This window comes from Lichenostomus cassidix, chromosome 12 (assembly GCF_008360975.1).
Source record: "Lichenostomus cassidix isolate B80296 chromosome 12, HeHo_3.0, whole genome shotgun sequence".
Taxonomy (NCBI): domain Eukaryota; kingdom Metazoa; phylum Chordata; class Aves; order Passeriformes; family Meliphagidae; genus Lichenostomus; species Lichenostomus cassidix.
Genome location: NC_139493.1, coordinates 11,674,673 through 11,691,423, shown reverse-complemented (window position 1 = coordinate 11,691,423; position 16,751 = coordinate 11,674,673). Strand labels below are relative to the sequence as shown.

General features: G+C 44.2%; 1 protein-coding gene across 5 annotated transcripts in view; it reads left to right on the top strand.

The window, feature by feature from the left end:
- FLNB (filamin B) overlaps nucleotides 1-16,751 on the top strand; it is an 86,671-nt gene that overhangs the window by 51,595 nt on the left and 18,325 nt on the right. For 3 of the 5 annotated variants that reach the window (XM_085072652.1, XM_085072648.1, XM_085072649.1), the window contains exons 14-32: nucleotides 314-507; nucleotides 828-941; nucleotides 1,453-1,596; nucleotides 1,931-2,054; nucleotides 2,307-2,467; nucleotides 3,010-3,100; nucleotides 3,332-3,501; nucleotides 5,660-5,777; nucleotides 6,477-6,739; nucleotides 7,356-7,953; nucleotides 8,179-8,352; nucleotides 8,732-8,894; nucleotides 9,268-9,428; nucleotides 10,229-10,396; nucleotides 10,943-11,032; nucleotides 11,851-11,974; nucleotides 12,246-12,402; nucleotides 13,944-14,133; nucleotides 15,965-16,212. In XM_085072652.1, coding sequence (XP_084928778.1) covers nucleotides 314-507; nucleotides 828-941; nucleotides 1,453-1,596; nucleotides 1,931-2,054; nucleotides 2,307-2,467; nucleotides 3,010-3,100; nucleotides 3,332-3,501; nucleotides 5,660-5,777; nucleotides 6,477-6,739; nucleotides 7,356-7,953; nucleotides 8,179-8,352; nucleotides 8,732-8,894; nucleotides 9,268-9,428; nucleotides 10,229-10,396; nucleotides 10,943-11,032; nucleotides 11,851-11,974; nucleotides 12,246-12,402; nucleotides 13,944-14,133; nucleotides 15,965-16,212 — 3,452 coding nt within the window. The remainder of the gene's footprint in view (nucleotides 1-313; nucleotides 508-827; nucleotides 942-1,452; nucleotides 1,597-1,930; nucleotides 2,055-2,306; nucleotides 2,468-3,009; nucleotides 3,101-3,331; nucleotides 3,502-5,659; nucleotides 5,778-6,476; nucleotides 6,740-7,355; nucleotides 7,954-8,178; nucleotides 8,353-8,731; nucleotides 8,895-9,267; nucleotides 9,429-10,228; nucleotides 10,397-10,942; nucleotides 11,033-11,850; nucleotides 11,975-12,245; nucleotides 12,403-13,943; nucleotides 14,134-15,964; nucleotides 16,213-16,751) is intronic. The other 2 variants (XM_085072651.1, XM_085072650.1) reach the window with 1 other exon arrangement.

Here is a 16,751-nt window from a genome sequence, read left to right as displayed (position 1 = left end):
TGAGAAACAATAGGTTTCCCAACAGTAAAAAACCATGCTGGTAAGACATTGTGGTCTAAACACAAACACCTGTCAGAGTATCAAAGGCAGGTCCTAGAGGCAGGAGTGTGTGTGATGGGGAGTGTTATCTGTGGTTTTGTGGGATGAGATCCAGAAGGGGGTGATGGATCATGGATCATCTCCTATATTGCTGAAGAAGGGTAATTGAGAGATCAGGGATGGTTATGGCTAACAAAAAGCTATTTGGGGAAGTGGTGTTAAATTAGCAGCCACCACAAACCTAACATGAGGAACCTACTTGTTCTTTTTTCAGGCTTTGCAATAGAAGGCCCTTCCCAGGCTAAAATTGAGTGTGATGACAAGAATGATGGCTCATGTGATGTGAAATACTGGCCTAAAGAGCCTGGTGAATATGCTGTGCACATCATGTGTGATGATGAGGACATAAAAGACAGCCCTTACATGGCCTTCATTCGACCAGCTTCAGGAGACTTCAACGCTGATAAGGTGATGCACAGGAGTTCACCCATGGCATAGCATGTCTTCGATGTAACTACAGTAGAGATGTTTCTGAAGGATTCTGGTAGCAGACTCTTTAAGCTGCCTCTGCTTAAAGCTCTGAATTTGCCAAGATATTACCCAGCCAGATATTCCCCAGCTTTTTCTAATAACAGTGTTGTGGTTTTGATTTAATGTAATGAAAACTTGCTGAAGTAGTATCACATGCTTCATGGGGTTTGTGGAGGAGGCAGGTCTTCATACGTAAATCACTTAGTTTTGCTTTTCTTTATGAACTGCAAACTAATACTCTTGAGGTGCTCTTTTAGGTGAAGGCTTATGGCCCAGGCTTGGAGAGGACTGGCTGTATAGTGAACAATCCTGCTGAGTTCACAGTCGAAACCAAGGATGCTGGGAAAGCACCTCTGAAGATGTATGCACAGGTAAAAAGCCAAAGGCAGCTATGTGAAACTGCAGCAAAAGGGCTTTAATACTCTTGAGAAAAATGCATTAAGTATTTCTACTCACTCACATGCCACTTAATTCTGGGCATGTGTAATTCACTCAAAGCTCTGTGCTTTGATCTGTGTAATGTAGTCAGGCAACAACTAAAGACAAAGTGACTTCTCTGTGGTGTATGAAGTATATGGCTTTGCTTCGTTACTTTGAGTTTCCTCAGCAAAGCAAGGTGTAATTTCCTTGAGTTGTCATTTGGAAGCACTGAAATGTCTCTGAGCCTGTGAATTTTCTATGTGTTGTAGTGTATGAATGAGCAAGTGTTAGATGAGGAGGACTTACAGGAGTGTAAATTGCATGTTTCTTCAGTATTTCTGAGCTGCAGTTCTGCAAAAAAAAAAAAACTGACACATTTTGGAACAGTCTTGGGCTGTTCAAACTATGCAAACATTTTTTTTTAAAGTACTTGAACTTTCTGCATGTATTACTACTTTTTAGGATGGAGAAGGAAACCCTATTGATATCCAGATAAAGAGCAAGCCTGATGGTGTGTTTGCCTGCTCCTATGTGCCAGTTAAACCAATCAAACATACAATTTCTGTTGTCTGGGGAGGAGCCAATGTGCCCAATAGCCCATTTAGGGTAAGTACAGAGATGAATAATTCTTAGTTCTAGCCAAATAGGACATTGGTGCTGACAACTACTTGTTAGTGTAAGTAGAATGATAAAACCCTTCTGTGAACTTCAAGGACATGTGCCCTTCTGCTCTGTTTTTTAGCAATCTGTCCACTTGTATAAATCTTTCTGTTTTTACAAGCTTGCATGGTCTCCTATCCACCCAGCTGCAGCCTGGGAGATTCAGGGCCCTTCACTTGCTCCTGCTTTCCTGTAGCCCTTCTCCAAGTAATGCTCTGACTTGGCTGTGATCTTGAGTGTGACAGAGATGTGTGATTCTGACCTTTGTGGATTTGTGTAGGTCCTCATAGGTCAAGGGAGTCATCCTCAGAAAGTCAAAGTGTTTGGACCTGGTGTGGAGAGGACAGGCCTGAAAGCAAGTGAGCCAACTCACTTCACTGTGGACTGCACAGATGCAGGAGAAGGTAAAGGCAGGCTGGGCTGTTGCTGTGGTATCAGAATCATGGGTCATGCAAGGAGGGAATTATGTACTGTTCCATGGTGGTTTTCCTTATTTAGTGGAAAAACCTTGGGAAGCAGAACTCTGCAGTGAATTGTAATCTGATCTGTTACATCAGTTAACATGGTGACTTGAACAACTCCTGGAAATGGGAATGGTCTGGCTGTTCAGCTGGCAATAACTGTGCAGTAGCAAAACCCCCATTTACTTTTCCTAGGCGATGTCAGTGTTGGAATTAAGTGTGATGCTCGTGTGGTCAGCAATGAGGAAGAGGACATAGATTTCGACATCATCCACAATGCTAATGATACGTTCACAGTGAAATATTCACCACCTGCCGCCGGGCGCTACACTATTAAAGTGCTTTTTGCAGGAGAGGTTTGTAATCTTTGTTTCTAGATGTTTCTAGACTCTTTATTCATCTGCTCTTTGATCACCGAGCATGTGCCAGTTCATAGCTGGTACCTTCCATGTCAGCTCACATGCACTTGGTCACTGTTTCTATAATAGTGTAAAAAACTAAAGCCTCTTATGTAATACTTGGAGGTATGCAAGTGAGAGGGTTTGGCTGGGGACAGGGAAGTTTAAGTGGAATGTGTTGGACTGGCATAATGAGTGTGGTCTCCATGGTGGGGCAAGGCTGCTTAAGGGTTAAAAAACCCAAGTGACTCTCCAATGAAAATTAGGGAGAAAAGTTTTCTTAAAAAATAAAAAAGGGAGAGAGGCCCCTGCAAATTGTCTAGTTGTAAACTTTGCCCTAGATTTTGACTGATACTACTCAGTAAGGCAATGTTTAAGTGAGGTGAAATTTTACTCAAGAGGGTGCTGGAATTGGAGCTGAATTATCTTAAAATTATTGTCTGTCTAATTTTGGCTAGTGAGGACTGACTTGGTAATTTTTGGTGTTGTTTCTGTTGCAGGAAATTCCTGCCAGCCCATTCAGAGTTAAAGTGGACCCCTCGCACGATGCCAGCAAAGTGAAAGCTGAAGGACCTGGACTGAACAAAACTGGTGAGAGCTGGGTTCATGTAGTGTGGCCAGTACTGGACCACGAGGAGCTGTTGCAGGGTGGTCACAGCCTGGCTGAGTATGGCTGGAATGCAGTAGGGTGGGGTGTCAGGCAGTTGGAAACAATGCCTTTCCCTTGGCTATTTGCTTGACTAGGCTTTGGTACTGAATGCTTCTTGGGGAGTGTTTGTGTGTGTGAGCTCTGTGTAAATTAGAATTAACATTTTTCTTCAGGTGTGGAAAATGGCAAACCAACACACTTCACTGTGTTCACCAAGGGAGCTGGAAAAGCACCCCTGGATGTGCAGTTCAGCAGCTCGGTGCCAGGAGAGGCAGTGATGGATCTGGATATCATTGACAACTATGACTATTCCCACACTGTTAGGTACACGCCCATACAGCAGGTAGGTTTGACACTTGTAGCAATACAAGAGTGAACAACTTGTGTTGCTCTAGTGCAGTGACCTCCCTCCCTAGTACCTGTGCACAGAGGAAAAAACAGAAAAAGCTTGCCAGGGTGTCCTGTTCCCCAGGATCCCTAAAGCCTGTGTTATAGTGGCAATTGGAAAGCAATAATGCAGTTTACTGGTGTGGTTACTGGTAGCTTGCCACTGTTTGCTTTTCTGTGGAAAGAGAGGTATTGAAGCAGTAGCATGCAGCTCACATCATCATTCCATATCTTATCAGTTGAAGAAGAATGGTGGCAAACCTTCCCAGACTCCACAGTGGAGCTGACTGCTGCCCCAACTGCTCTGGGCTGCCACGGTCCTGGTGTGCTGCCTGTGTCAGCAAGCTGCTGGTGTCAAAGGAGCTGGAGTGCATACTAGAGCAGGGACAAAAAGAAGAGTTTGGGTGATGCTGCACTAGTTCCCAGTAGGAAAGTGAACAAGTTGGTGCTGAGGAGGGAAGCTGAGCTGCAGATTGAATGCATCAAAATATGTCTGCATTTGAGGTTTGCCCTTAGGTTGGAAAAAATTGAGTCTGACTTGGTTTGGTTCAGAGGGGTGCTTCCTAGCAACACCATTAAAGAGCTAAAAGTGGAAGCTGTTAATAAGCAGAAGTGCTTTTCCTTATGCTGTACTTGTGTTTGTAAAGGGCCACTAAACACCAGATTGCACAAATCTCATATTTCTGAAGACGTAGGAGCTCTTGGTGCTGAGATGAAAGTGTTGTGCTGCTCTTGTTCTCCTGAGCAACCAAATGAATTACTAGGTCATCTGCACCAGCTTTCTTGAGTGGAGCTATGGAAAAGTGGACTGATAAGGAAGACTGCAGTATTTTTAGCTGATAATGCTGGATTAGAATTCTTGGAAGCACCGTAGAGCTAACGTTTGTTTTTGGATAAAGTGGTTGCGTGATCTCAGGATGTGGCTGGTGTGACTGTTTGGAGAGGCTTTGGCTTGTTCAGTCAGGGTTGTTATGCAGAAGGAAGCACTCCTCTGTACTCCATGCATTTGTGAGCAGTACCAGATTGCTGTGTTTCACCTGAAAAGCAGTGGTAAAACAAGCCAGGATTCCCAAACCAGATATCCCACTTGGATCTTCCATCTGGAGAAGTACTATGGGTCATGGAGGAGCTGTGGACTTACAGGGGATACTTATAGATTGTAGTTGCAGGAGAGCAATGATTAAAAAGAAATGAAAATAGATTGCTCAGTAATTAGAGTAGCTTCATTGTCCCTCCAGGCTGTGAACACATAGGTCTTTCCTGGACTCTGTTTTTCTCAGGTTCCTAAGCAGTAGCTTATGAATGAGACCCTGGACTCTTCAGAGCAGGGGAAGGACAGACTAGGTAGTTAAATTCCTGAGGGGCAGCGTCAGCTGCAGAGCAGCCTTGGTTTAATGCTGTTTATTCGGCCTTATCTGTCTCATGGTGTTGCTACAGCTACCCGTGTGTGTGTTTTCTAAAAACAACCAAAAATAATCATGGAAGCTATTCACTAGCTTGCATGAAACATCCATGATTATTTCACTTGGGAGCCGAATCAGCCAAGAATGAAAAGTAAGCAAACAGTGAATATAGCTAAAATATGGACTGCGGTAGGAGAGAATAAAAGGAGCACACATCGTGGGCTGGAGCTTGCCATGGCTGTGCAGCATTCCAGCCAAAATACACAAGAACATTAATCTTTCTGACTTGTAGAGCTTAAACCCCTGGTATTTCAGATGCTGTAATAATACGGCCTCTTTGCAGTCTTAGCTTTGGTCTCTCCATGCAGTGGAAGGGGATACCTGGTCTGGAGCACTGGGACATTCATTCAGCTGTCGGGTCTGAGCGCTGAGAGGGTGGGAGCCAGCCTGGGCTGGAGCCTTTGCCAGGAAGCTTGAATATAGTCTAATTAAATGTTGGAAAGAACTGTCTTTTTCTCACTTCCTGTATTAAATAAAAACCATTTAGTACTTTGAAGGACTGCAGTGGTGTGAGAGCTTTAGTGTCCATAAACCAGTAAGTTTGGCTGTGGCCAGATAAAATGGATTAGTTGATGTGGTTATGTACTGCTTGGGTGTTGGTGTGTCTGTACAAAGTGAGGAACTGAGCTAACTTGTAAATTCTCTGACTAGGGTCCAATGAAAGTTTTGGTAACCTACGGTGGTGATCCTATCCCTAAAAGCCCTTTCACAGTGGGTGTTGCTGCTCCGCTAGACCTAAGCAAAGTTAAACTCAATGGACTCGAAAACAGTAAGTACCTGTGGGCTGGAAACCTCTGAAAAGTCTCTGGAGTCTGGGTGATAGCCAGCATGTCCTGCTGGAACAGGAGCAGGCAAAACAATCTCTGTTTTAACTTGCTACAGGTGGGGATCAACCAGCTCCAGCTTATAACTTGACTGCTCTTATTTAGGTGGTCTTGAGAACTGAATTTTAATTTAGATTTCTTTTTTTTTTTTTTTTGGCAAAGATTACATGGTAATGTGGACAAAACATGTGTTGGGGTTTGGTCCTTTGTGGTGAGCAGAGCCGGATGCTTCACCAGGCTGAGCACTCACTGATGAAATCTGTTTCCCTCAGGGCTCGATGGCTGTTTGTTCAAATGTATCAAACTGCTGCATTGCACAGTGTCATTCATAGAGTCTTTTTGTTTTCCAAAAGTGGAGGAATACAAGGGTGTGAAATATTGTTGCTTTCCTGAAATGAGCCTCTGATACTGTCAGACCACATCTTAAAGGCTTGTTTTCCCCTGCAGCTTTGTAGCATCAATTAACCAAAGCATTTGGTTTTGGTTGGTTTTTTGTCTTCCTTGGCTTGGGAGATTTTTTTGCCTGCAGAGGGATGCAGACTGGACAGGGCTCTGCCAGTAACTGCTCCCTCAGTGATATGTGCATGGGAGATCACTTGGACCACTGTCTGATGTTAAGTAATGTATGGGTTTTGTCTTTTCAGGAGTGGAAGTAGGGAAGGACCAGGAGTTTGTAATTGATACCAAAGGAGCTGGTGGGCAGGGTAAACTGGAGGTTAATATTTCCAGTCCTATGAGGAAAGCTGTGCCATGTCTGGTGGAACCAGTTCTGGGTAAGGAGTGCAGCACTGCAAAATACATCCCACGGGAAGAAGGACTGTATGTGGTGGATGTGAGTTATGATGGCAACCCAATCCCAGGGAGCCCCTATACTGTTGAGGCCACATTACCTCCAGATCCCTCCAAGGTAAGTGAATGGTTTAGGGCTGTAACAGCAGTTGATACCTGAAAACTGAATTGTGGGGTTCTGCATGAGGATTGGCTTGGTCTTGGCCAAAACAGACCGAGGAACATCCTTACTCAGAGCACTCAGTGATTCCTTCTGCAGCCTCCCTGACTTGTAGAGTTCATTCCTATAACACTGTAGTTGAAAAAAACATTGAACTAATCAGAAATATGGCATGCATCCTACATAGTGTGGCAAATTTAAGTATTGCTCCTAATTTAATAGAAGTCTGTCTGATAAGCATCTCTGATGTATTAAGATGCATTTTTCTAAGGAAATGTATTTCAAGAAAAATATGTGTACAGCCATCAAATTTTTTAACATTTCAACCTTTTATATCCCATGGCTATATAAAACCAGCTATGGTAAGATTATAAACATCCTTGCCTAGAAACCTCTTTGGAGGGGAAGTACCAACTTTACAGCAAAAATAGGATGAGTGGCAAAGGAGACAGTGCCTTCTGTGTATTTTTAAGAGCCTGTTTATCGAGTCTCACATACAAACAAGTCTAACTAGGTGGTCTTCTGGCAATAACATGAAAAAGGCAGTTTAGCTCAACTGCATATTCTCTTCTAGGTAAAAGCTCATGGTCCAGGTCTGCGAGGGGGCCTCGTTGGAAAACCAGCCCAGTTCACAATAGATACGAAAGGGGCAGGAACTGGAGGTTTGGGTTTGACAGTAGAAGGCCCATGTGAAGCTAAAATTGAATGCTCGGACAACGGCGATGGAACATGCTCTGTCTCCTACCTGCCTACGAAGCCTGGAGAGTATTTTGTAAACATCCTCTTCGAAGAAGTTCACATTCCTGGCTCACCCTTTAAGGCAGATATAGAAATGCCATTTGATGTCTCTAAAGTCATTGCCACGGGCCCAGGTCTGGAGCGTGGTAAAGTAGGTGAGGCAGGGCTGTTGAATGTCGACTGCACAGAAGCAGGTCCTGGGGACCTGCGGGTGGACATGGTGTCAGATACTGGTTCCAAAGCTGAGGTCCAGATTGATGACAACAAAGATGGGACCTATGTCATTACCTACGTGCCACTCTCGGCTGGCATGTACACAATCAAGATGAGATACGGAGGAGAGCAAGTGCCCAAATTCCCAGCCCGGGTCAAAGTGGAGCCAGCTGTGGACACAAGCAGAGTTAAAGTGTTTGGGCCAGGAGTGGAAGGAAAAGGTGAGAATAAATGCCGTTATCAGTGTTTGTAGGACTTGCAGTCCTTTCTGAATATTCTGAGCATTGAAAGTTGTAGAAGCCTTGTGTGTTTCCATGGTGATCCTTGGACAGATGCAAACCTAATTATGTTCCCAAACAAGTTGTTTATCATTCTGCTTCACTAAATGTTTTGTTGTTGGGAATATATGCACTTCTTGAAGTGACTCTTTGAAACATTTCCTGCAGATGTCTTCCGAGAAGCTACAACTGAGTTCACTGTGGATGCTCGACCTCTGACAAAGACTGGTGGTGATCACATCAGGACACAGATCACGACCCCATCTGGCACCCCCACTGACTGTCTCATCCAAGACAACGCTGATGGAACATATTCAGTAGAGTACACGCCGTTTGAAAAGGGTAACCTCAGGGTTTGTTTTCTTTTACTTGAAAGGGGAAAACCAAGAGCAAGCAGCTCTTCTACCACTTTCATTTGGCAAACTCCTGAGGTCTGCCAGTAACTTGTTGGCATCTTTGCAAAAGGTCTGCCAGTAGAGGAGCTAGTTCTGCAGGAACTAGCTCTATTTTAACTTGAAGAACTGACTTCTATGGTAACTTGGCTTTAGAAGAAAAGATGTGTAGATGGCATCTCAGTTACGAAACACTAGTGAAGTCTTGTGAAATGCAGGAGGAAACTCTTACTCGTATATTGACATTTGAATCTGTAGCATCCTGTAGAATGACGTTAAGTGATGAGTGTATTTAGGGAATTCAGGACATGTTTCTCTCTTCTTAACAGGTCCACACACAGTCAGCGTGACGTATGATGGTGTGCCTGTGCCGAATAGTCCCTTCAGAGTGAATGTCACAGAGGGCTGCCATCCATCACGTGTGAAGGCACAAGGACCTGGACTCACAGAAGCTTTTACAAATCAGCCAAATGCCTTTTCAGTTGTCACCAGGTGACTGGGCCTGTTTGATCTTGAAGGAATATCTGAGGGGGGAGAAGTGTAGTGCTGTGCACAATGCAGGATGCTAAACTCAGTACAAATATTTGTGAAAAGGTTGAGTTGTGTCCAGCTGATAACTGCATGTGCTACCTCATCATCTACTCTGCTCTGCAAACATTCAACATCAGGGATTGATTGTTATTGAGGAGAAAATTCTAGGAAAATGTGAGGTATAGCTTTGAATGCCAGCACATGCTGAAGGCTGAACATAGAAGTCAGGATACTGCATTTCCAAAAAGGATGAAAGTACAGCCATAGCATGTGAAGGCTACAAAGCTGGTGTTAAAAGCAGATGATTCTAACAATGCATGTTTCTGTCTTGCAGAGGGGCAGGAATTGGTGGCCTTGGAATAACTGTTGAAGGACCTTCAGAATCTAAAATTAGCTGTAAAGATAACAAAGATGGGAGCTGCAGTGCTGAGTATGTTCCTTACGTTCCAGGAGATTACGATGTTAACATCACGTATGGGGGAGAGCATATTCCTGGTAAGAGCTCTTGCTCAGTGGTTTTCAGAGGAGGGAAGAAGTCAAACTGAGGACTGAGTTCTCAGTTGATTGCATCTCCCTTGTGCTATGGGATGTTGATGTGGTTTTGACTTTCTGCTTTTCATCAGAATTCAGGCAGAAAAGGCTGTGGCGTTTGCTCGAGTGGGTACAGATGAATGGGACAGGGAAAGGGACACTAACCCTTGACAAATAACTGATAGTATGCACAAATGGTGTGTAATACTTTAGGTCTTGAAAATAGCCCTTTGGTATGTGGATGCCTTCAAGATCCTGTTCTGCACTAAGAGGGTCTAATAGGTGATCCTGTCATGGGGATTTTATTAAACACTGCCATTTTTGGTGACTGCAAAAAGCATAGTTACTGTTCCCTAAACCAGACATTTACCTGTGCATGCATTGGCACTGGATGTTTCTGGTTGGTCCCATTCTCTTTGACAACATACCACACTTGGTAAGCTATGAAGGAAACTTGTTGCCTCTGGGATGCTTCACTTGTGCTTCTGGCCTCTTTCATGTTTGTTTTTCTTCCTGAGGTGTGAGAAGCAGATGGATCAGAACAGAATTGTTGTCAACAATTCTGTGAAAATATAGAAGCTCCATCATTACACTTCTGGCTTTTGCAGAAGCAGAGGGGTAGTGTGGAGTCTGTGGGGTTGTCATTCCTGCCTGCAGACTGATAGAAATAAAAATGTGTAAAGAAAAGTAGGGGGAAAAAAACCTTTTTGTTCTCTGTAACTGTTAGCTTTGTGGTGTTTAACACTTGCTCTGTCAACTTCCAGGCAGTCCTTTCAAGGTTCCTGTGCAGGATGTTGTGGATCCCAGCAAGGTGAAGATAGCAGGACCAGGTCTGGGAACAGCCGTTCGAGCCAAAATCCCACAGTCCTTCACTGTAGACGCCAGCAAGGCAGGAATAGCACCCCTTGAGGTGGTGGTGACAGGACCCAGAGGTAAGAACCAAAGTATTCCATCTGGCTGTGCCCACATCTGTGTTTGGGCAGGTAACATCATCCTGGCCCTGCTTGCAAAGGTAACAATGCCACTTGAATCAGCATTTCCCTCTGTTCCTGTTCATCCTGCCCCTTGACAGCTAGACACTGTCTTTGATAGCTTTAGCCTAATCTTCAGGGCTGGGAGAAGTAATGTGAGTAGCCGTCACCAGTGAATAATTGTGCATTAGTTTAAGTCATCAAAAAATAAATCGAAAGTCTAACATGTGAACGGTGACTTGGGGAACCTGTGTCCCTGGATTTCAGGAGTCTCTAAATCATGGTGAAACTGCTCAGTGGTCCCCAGAGAGCAACAGGGCTCTCGAGTGATAGCATTAATGGTGTTTGCATTAACCTAGAAAGCCATGCCTCAGTGACACAGTATCTTGGCAGTGAGTAACTGCTGTCTGCAAGTCTCACCTTGCTGGGAGCTGAGAGCTGCCTCCTCACCAGAGTGTTAGGTCCCACTGTGCAGGTGCCCCTCAGGTAACACTTCTTTAATTCTAGCGGATGAGACGGATTCCCAGGGATGGCGCTCCCCATTGAAAGCAATTTCGGATTTCTTTAAAGGTGGTCCAAAGGGTGACACTGAGACAGGTTTGAGCTCTCACTAACTACTGGCAATTTTGGCTCTTGGAAATCCAGTTGGCAACAGCAAGAATCATCTGGAGGAGGGAGTGGGATCCAACGGTGTTGCTTTTAGGCTTTGCATGGCAGCTATATACATTTCTTTTGTGCTTGCTTTACTTCTAATCCATTCTGTGTTTTAAAGCCAACTTGTAATTGTAGACTGCTTTGTGTGTTGATCTGAACTGATATGTCACATAATCTGTTGTAGATTTAGCTTAATGCAAATTGAAATAATTGATCCTGCTTTCTTAGGTCTTTGGCAGCTTGCGGGGTGTTCCTGCCTAGGCAGCGAGCCTGCCTTTCCAAACACCTGATTGTGAAAGACTCAGCTGATGAATGCTACACACCAACTCGCTTTAGGGCTCAATTCTGTGCAGTGAATCCCAGTAATATGTAATCTTGTAAAGATAGTTCAGACAATTACAAGCATTACTCATTTTCTGTCTTGAAAGATCTTCAATGCACTTTTAGCAGTTGCTCTTGACCTAGACTGTACAGAAAGGCAGATCTTTCTCCAGTATTTTCATGCTAGCTTTTGTTTACAGCAAGAAGATGGGAGCCCAGAGAGCAGTGGATAACAAATCTATCTCAAGTCTATGGCTTTGAATACAAAATAAGGGAAAGTGATCATTGGTCCATGCTTGCTGCTTTCATTAAAAAAAAAAAAAAATTGAAATTCAGCTTGTTGCCAGCTGTAAATGAGCAGTGCATCTTGAAGCTTTGTGCAGCAAATGATTGTATTTTAATAGCACAAAAATAGCTGAAAAAATGTGTTGCTTTTTTAGGAGTTGTGGGACCTGTTAATGTGGTAGACAATGGAGATGGCACCCACACAGTGGTGTACACCCCTATGCAGGAGGGACCCTACATGATCTCTGTCAAATATGCTGATGAAGAGATCCCTCGAAGGTAAGGCAATGAGAGAAACTGGAGAGCTGAAGATTTAACAATCCAGTTGTGTTCTCTGAGCTCATGACCACCATTTAAAGGACTGGCTGTGGTCCTTTCTACTTAACCAGTGCAGCTCCTTGCATGACTTCAGGGTTCAGTAGTGTTTTGGGCCCACTGCCCCTGCAGCAGATGCTGTAGGAGTGGTGTATCCATATGTACCTCAGTGTGTATTGCAGCAACTATCAGCCACTGACTTGGCAGGAGGGTAAATAATGGGTTTTTCTTTAAGTCCCTTCAAGGTGAAGGTGCTTCCTACATATGATGCCAGCAAAGTGACAGCAAGTGGACCAGGGCTCAGTTCCTATGGCATTCTAGCCAGCCTGCCTGTGGAGTTCGCTGTGGATGCTAAGGATGCTGGGCAGGGACTTCTGGCTGTACAGATCACGGTAAGTAACAAAACCAAGCGGGACAGGAAATGTGTTTTCTAGGTGGGCACGAGTCTCCTTTCAGAAATGTCCACAGCTTTATCCTAACATGCCCAGTGTCCTGGAAGTGGGGCTGCTGGCTGGACCCTAAGGTCTGGTACATGAAAGTCTTGCATTCCATTTGTGAAGCTCTTGAGAGTGCTTTTATGAAACTTCTGTCTTAAAGTCATCAGCTGGCTCTATTTGGTTCTTGTTTACCCTTACACTCTGCAAGATTGTGAAATGCTTGCATCTGAAATGGAGACATTTTTCTAGTAGTGTAGTTCAGCAAGGCCATGAGATAATGACCACTCTGAGGATTACATTATGATAAATTACTATGCACATCTCCCTCAAGGTTGCCAGAAGTCATAAGCTGCTTAAGGAGATACTGCAGGAATGTTTTGACTTATCTTTGTTACTACTCTTTCTTAAGTTTCTGGTGCCTGGACTCTGTGGCCTTGGCAAAAAGGTCTCTGGTTAGTGGACCATAAAACACAGCTCAGCTCTGGCATGCCTAGGTCATGGCATGGCTGGTTGTACTTGCCCTTCTGCATTCTTGCTCCTGTCCTGTGTCAATGCCTACTCAGGTGCACCAGAGCAGTTGCCATTATTCTGGCATACAAGTGTGCCCTTAAAGGATCCAAAATGCTTATCAGAGCTCCCAGCCTGGCCAGGGCTTTGAAGATCAAGTTCCACAAGTCCTCTATGGTGGAAGTGCATAGGTGATCCTCCTAGCAGCATTTGCATCTTGTTCTGAGCTGATGAGAAATGTCAAATGTTTCACAAGCCTTCCTGTAAGAAGTAAGCTCTTTTGTGCTGTCCCTAAAATCTCAACTCTTTTGCAGCCTGTACTGTACCCCAGGCAGTGTTAAGTCATAAAATAGAGAATGGAGTCAACATGTAGTTCCCTGTAAGCAGGCTTGGAAGACTTTCTAAAATGCCTTGTGATTTGCAACTGATGAGAAATGGTAGTTGAAGGGGCTGCATAGACCCTTTTAACTGTAGACTTTGCAGTGTGCTAGCAGCGGGATGCCTCTTGCAGGAGGGTTAACAGCAGACTCCAGTAAAGCTTCCCCCTGCCCTCAGACCTTTCAAGGAGCAGCTGCCCAAGGCTACCCAGTGCTTACTCAGGACAGAGCTGCACAGTGTGACTCCCCAGCTGTGCCTCAGGGACTTGGGAAGTGTTCTTCATTTCAAATAGCAGTATGACAGTGAAACCTGAAACATCCTACAATTAATAAAAAGTTCATTTAAATGGCCTGCTGCTCTTATTAGCATTCTCATATCAACCAAAGAGTAGTTAATGATAGCACTGATTGTTTTATAGTGGTCTGATACCTTTCTGCTCCTAATAGTCTATTTTTGTTTCTAGTCTGTGAGTGAAATATATTAAACTTCAAAAAGCTGCAGTTCTGTATCTGTTTAAAACCACCTATGTACGGTTGTGAACAGATTCGATGCCCAGCTAAAGAAATTCAAAACCTTCATAGTGCCTAAATCTTCTGGTTTGCTTTCCTCAGGACCAAGAGGGCAAACCCAAGAGAGTGGACATCCATGACAACAAGGATGGCACTTACACAGTCACCTATGTTCCTGACAAAACAGGCCGCTATACGATTGGCGTTAAGTATGGTGGAGATGATATCCCAGCCTCTCCCTATCGGATCCGGGCATCTCCAGCTGGGGATGCCAGCAAATGTTTGGCCACGGGTGGGTGTCTGACTCCTGTCTTTGCTGCTGTTTATTCTGTGTGTAAAGATGCCTTCTGAGCGTGGTACAGTTGATGTGATGGGTGTAGAAGACATGCTAGAGACTTGTGTAATCTGGCTGCTCTTAAAGAAGGGATTTTCCTAAAGATAAAAAAGTGTCCGCGCTGTGGGTGAGCAGGGATCTCTTGCAGCCTCCAGCAAAATCTGTCAAACTGCCTGAGCTGTTGTAAACAGCCAGATGCAACTGTCTGATGCTTATTTTGGCATTGATAAATCCTGCTGAGAACTTCAGTGAGGTTGATTTAAAAATAACACATATGTGTGTGTCCACTACATCGTGCTCCTTGTACTGCAAGAAGCTTTTCATTTCAAGTGAGAACAGAATTAATTCTGAGGATGTAAATAGCTGGCAATTTGCTTCTATATTCGCGAAGTTTGTTTAGTCTGGCTGTTACTAGTGGAGGTGTCTGCTGTTTTTCTGTCTGGTCAAGGTTGGCTTGGGTCTAAACAGGCTTTTGGGAGGAAGAGAACCTAAAGATAAGATACTACTATGACTCAAAAAAACATTGCCTTCGTGTATGGGAGGGATTCCAGATTTGTTGCTGTAGGAGCACGCAGCTTTGCCCCTTACCTGTTCTCAGGATGGGTGTTCATCACGTGGCTTTGGGCTGTGCTCCCACCTCCCAGGAGGCAGGGAGCATGAGTGACAGGAACTAGTTACAGGAATGCCACTGAACATTAAGTCCCCTGATTGTTGAATAAATAAATAAACTAGGCAAGTCCAAATTGAACAGGGAAACCTAATCTGTTGTTGTAGACCTGTGAGAGTATGTGGGCATTGTGCTGGACCTGGGCATCGTGCAGTTACAGTGCACCTGAGGCCTGTCCAGGAGCTGGCTGCTTTCAAGTTGTTTTAAACAGAAATACATTCCTGGCACAATGCAAGAAAAAAAGACGTATCCCCTTTGCCTCAAAATTTGTTTAAAAGATGCTTTAATGGGTAAATCTGATACTCTTCCAAGTAACTCAAGTCACTAATTATTTAAAGCAGCTGAGATGGAGATTGCTGCCAGATGCCAGCTAAAATTTCCCCTTTCGAAGAAGTGCTTCTGATTCAGTGCTGTAAAGCTGAAATACAATCACTGTAGGAGTAAGTGCTGGAATACTGCCAAGATATTAAACCAGCAGGTTTGTTGCCACTTGAAAAAGAGCCATTTACCTGGTAACAAGTGCGGGTCAGAAGAAGGAGTACTCAGTATGTACTACTGCAAATAAGACATAATAGCTCTCATTTAAACACAGTGTTCTTCAAGCTAGATCTGATTGCTACAATTTGAGCATTGTTGCATGATGTTCTTTTTTTGGGATGTGTGGCAGAACAGTGGAAAATCGTTTGTGGACAATGGTGGAGGAAATGTGGCCATGGCTGCTACTGTGCCCTTTTATAGCTGCTTACGCAGGGAGGGTTTATGTTAAAGCAGTGCAGCTGAGTTGCTGGCTGGGCAGAAGAAAGTGTCTTTAGCTCTGCATAAAGGAGCAGGATGATAAGAGTATGGGTTAAGGCATTGCTTTCTTCAAACTTAGCTCTTTTCCTCTCTGTTCCCATCCAGCCTCTCTGATTGCAGAGGAGAGGGAGAGCTGGTAGCCAGCTTTTGCATACCGCTGTGCTGACCAATTTTAAAAATGTCCCTTGTTGTACATCTGCTCCCAAAACCATATCTGTGGGTCTCTGGGACCAATGTCTTGGTGCTGTGCTCCCCAGGCGCCTCACAGGCGGCCTGCCTGGGAAAACTGTCCTCTGAACACTTTCTGTAATAAAAATTGCCTTGTAGGTCCTGGAATTGCACCCACTGTGAAGACTGGTGAGGAGGTTGGTTTTGTGGTAGATGCCAAATCAGCAGGGAAGGGAAAAGTGACGTGCACCGTCCTCACGCCAGATGGGACAGAAGCTGAAGCAGATGTTGTTGAAAATGAGGATGGGACTTACGATATCTTCTACACTGCTGCCAAACCAGGAACCTATGTGATTTATGTCCGCTTTGGTGGGGTGGACATTCCCAACAGTCCTTTCACCGTCATGGTAAGCCAGTTCTGCTCCAGAAGTACCTCCCACTCAGATTCCTGCTGCCCTGTTTTATTTAGCAATAGGTTAACTCTGTGTGTAAATGTTTGTTCAGACATTTATTAGGCTAGCAGGAGCTAATGAATCCATGTTTCTTGCAGAGCTTATTTTGAGCAGGCAATACAGCTAAGTGAAGCAGGATAGAAGCCGTTAGAGGATGAAGACTTGGCTTCTCTGAAGAAATTTGTTTTTCATTTCCTGACTATGTAGTTCTTTTTCTAAATGATGTAAGGGTGGTTGTAATCAGCTTCTACAACTAATTACGTTAGCCATTGTCAGATACCGTGCTTTGCCTTCTCTGTCTCTCACTTTTTATTAAGTTGACCCCAAAATAAGGAACGCTCTGCTGACAGATCCCAGGGAAGCAGACTGTTAGCTCACACTTAAAAATGATTTGTAAGTGCTAGTTAAACTGTTATAGCCAAATTCCCCCTCCTTCTAATTACCTTCCTTCCAATGTGCAGTACTCCACATTTAGCAAACAGTACCCCAGCCCC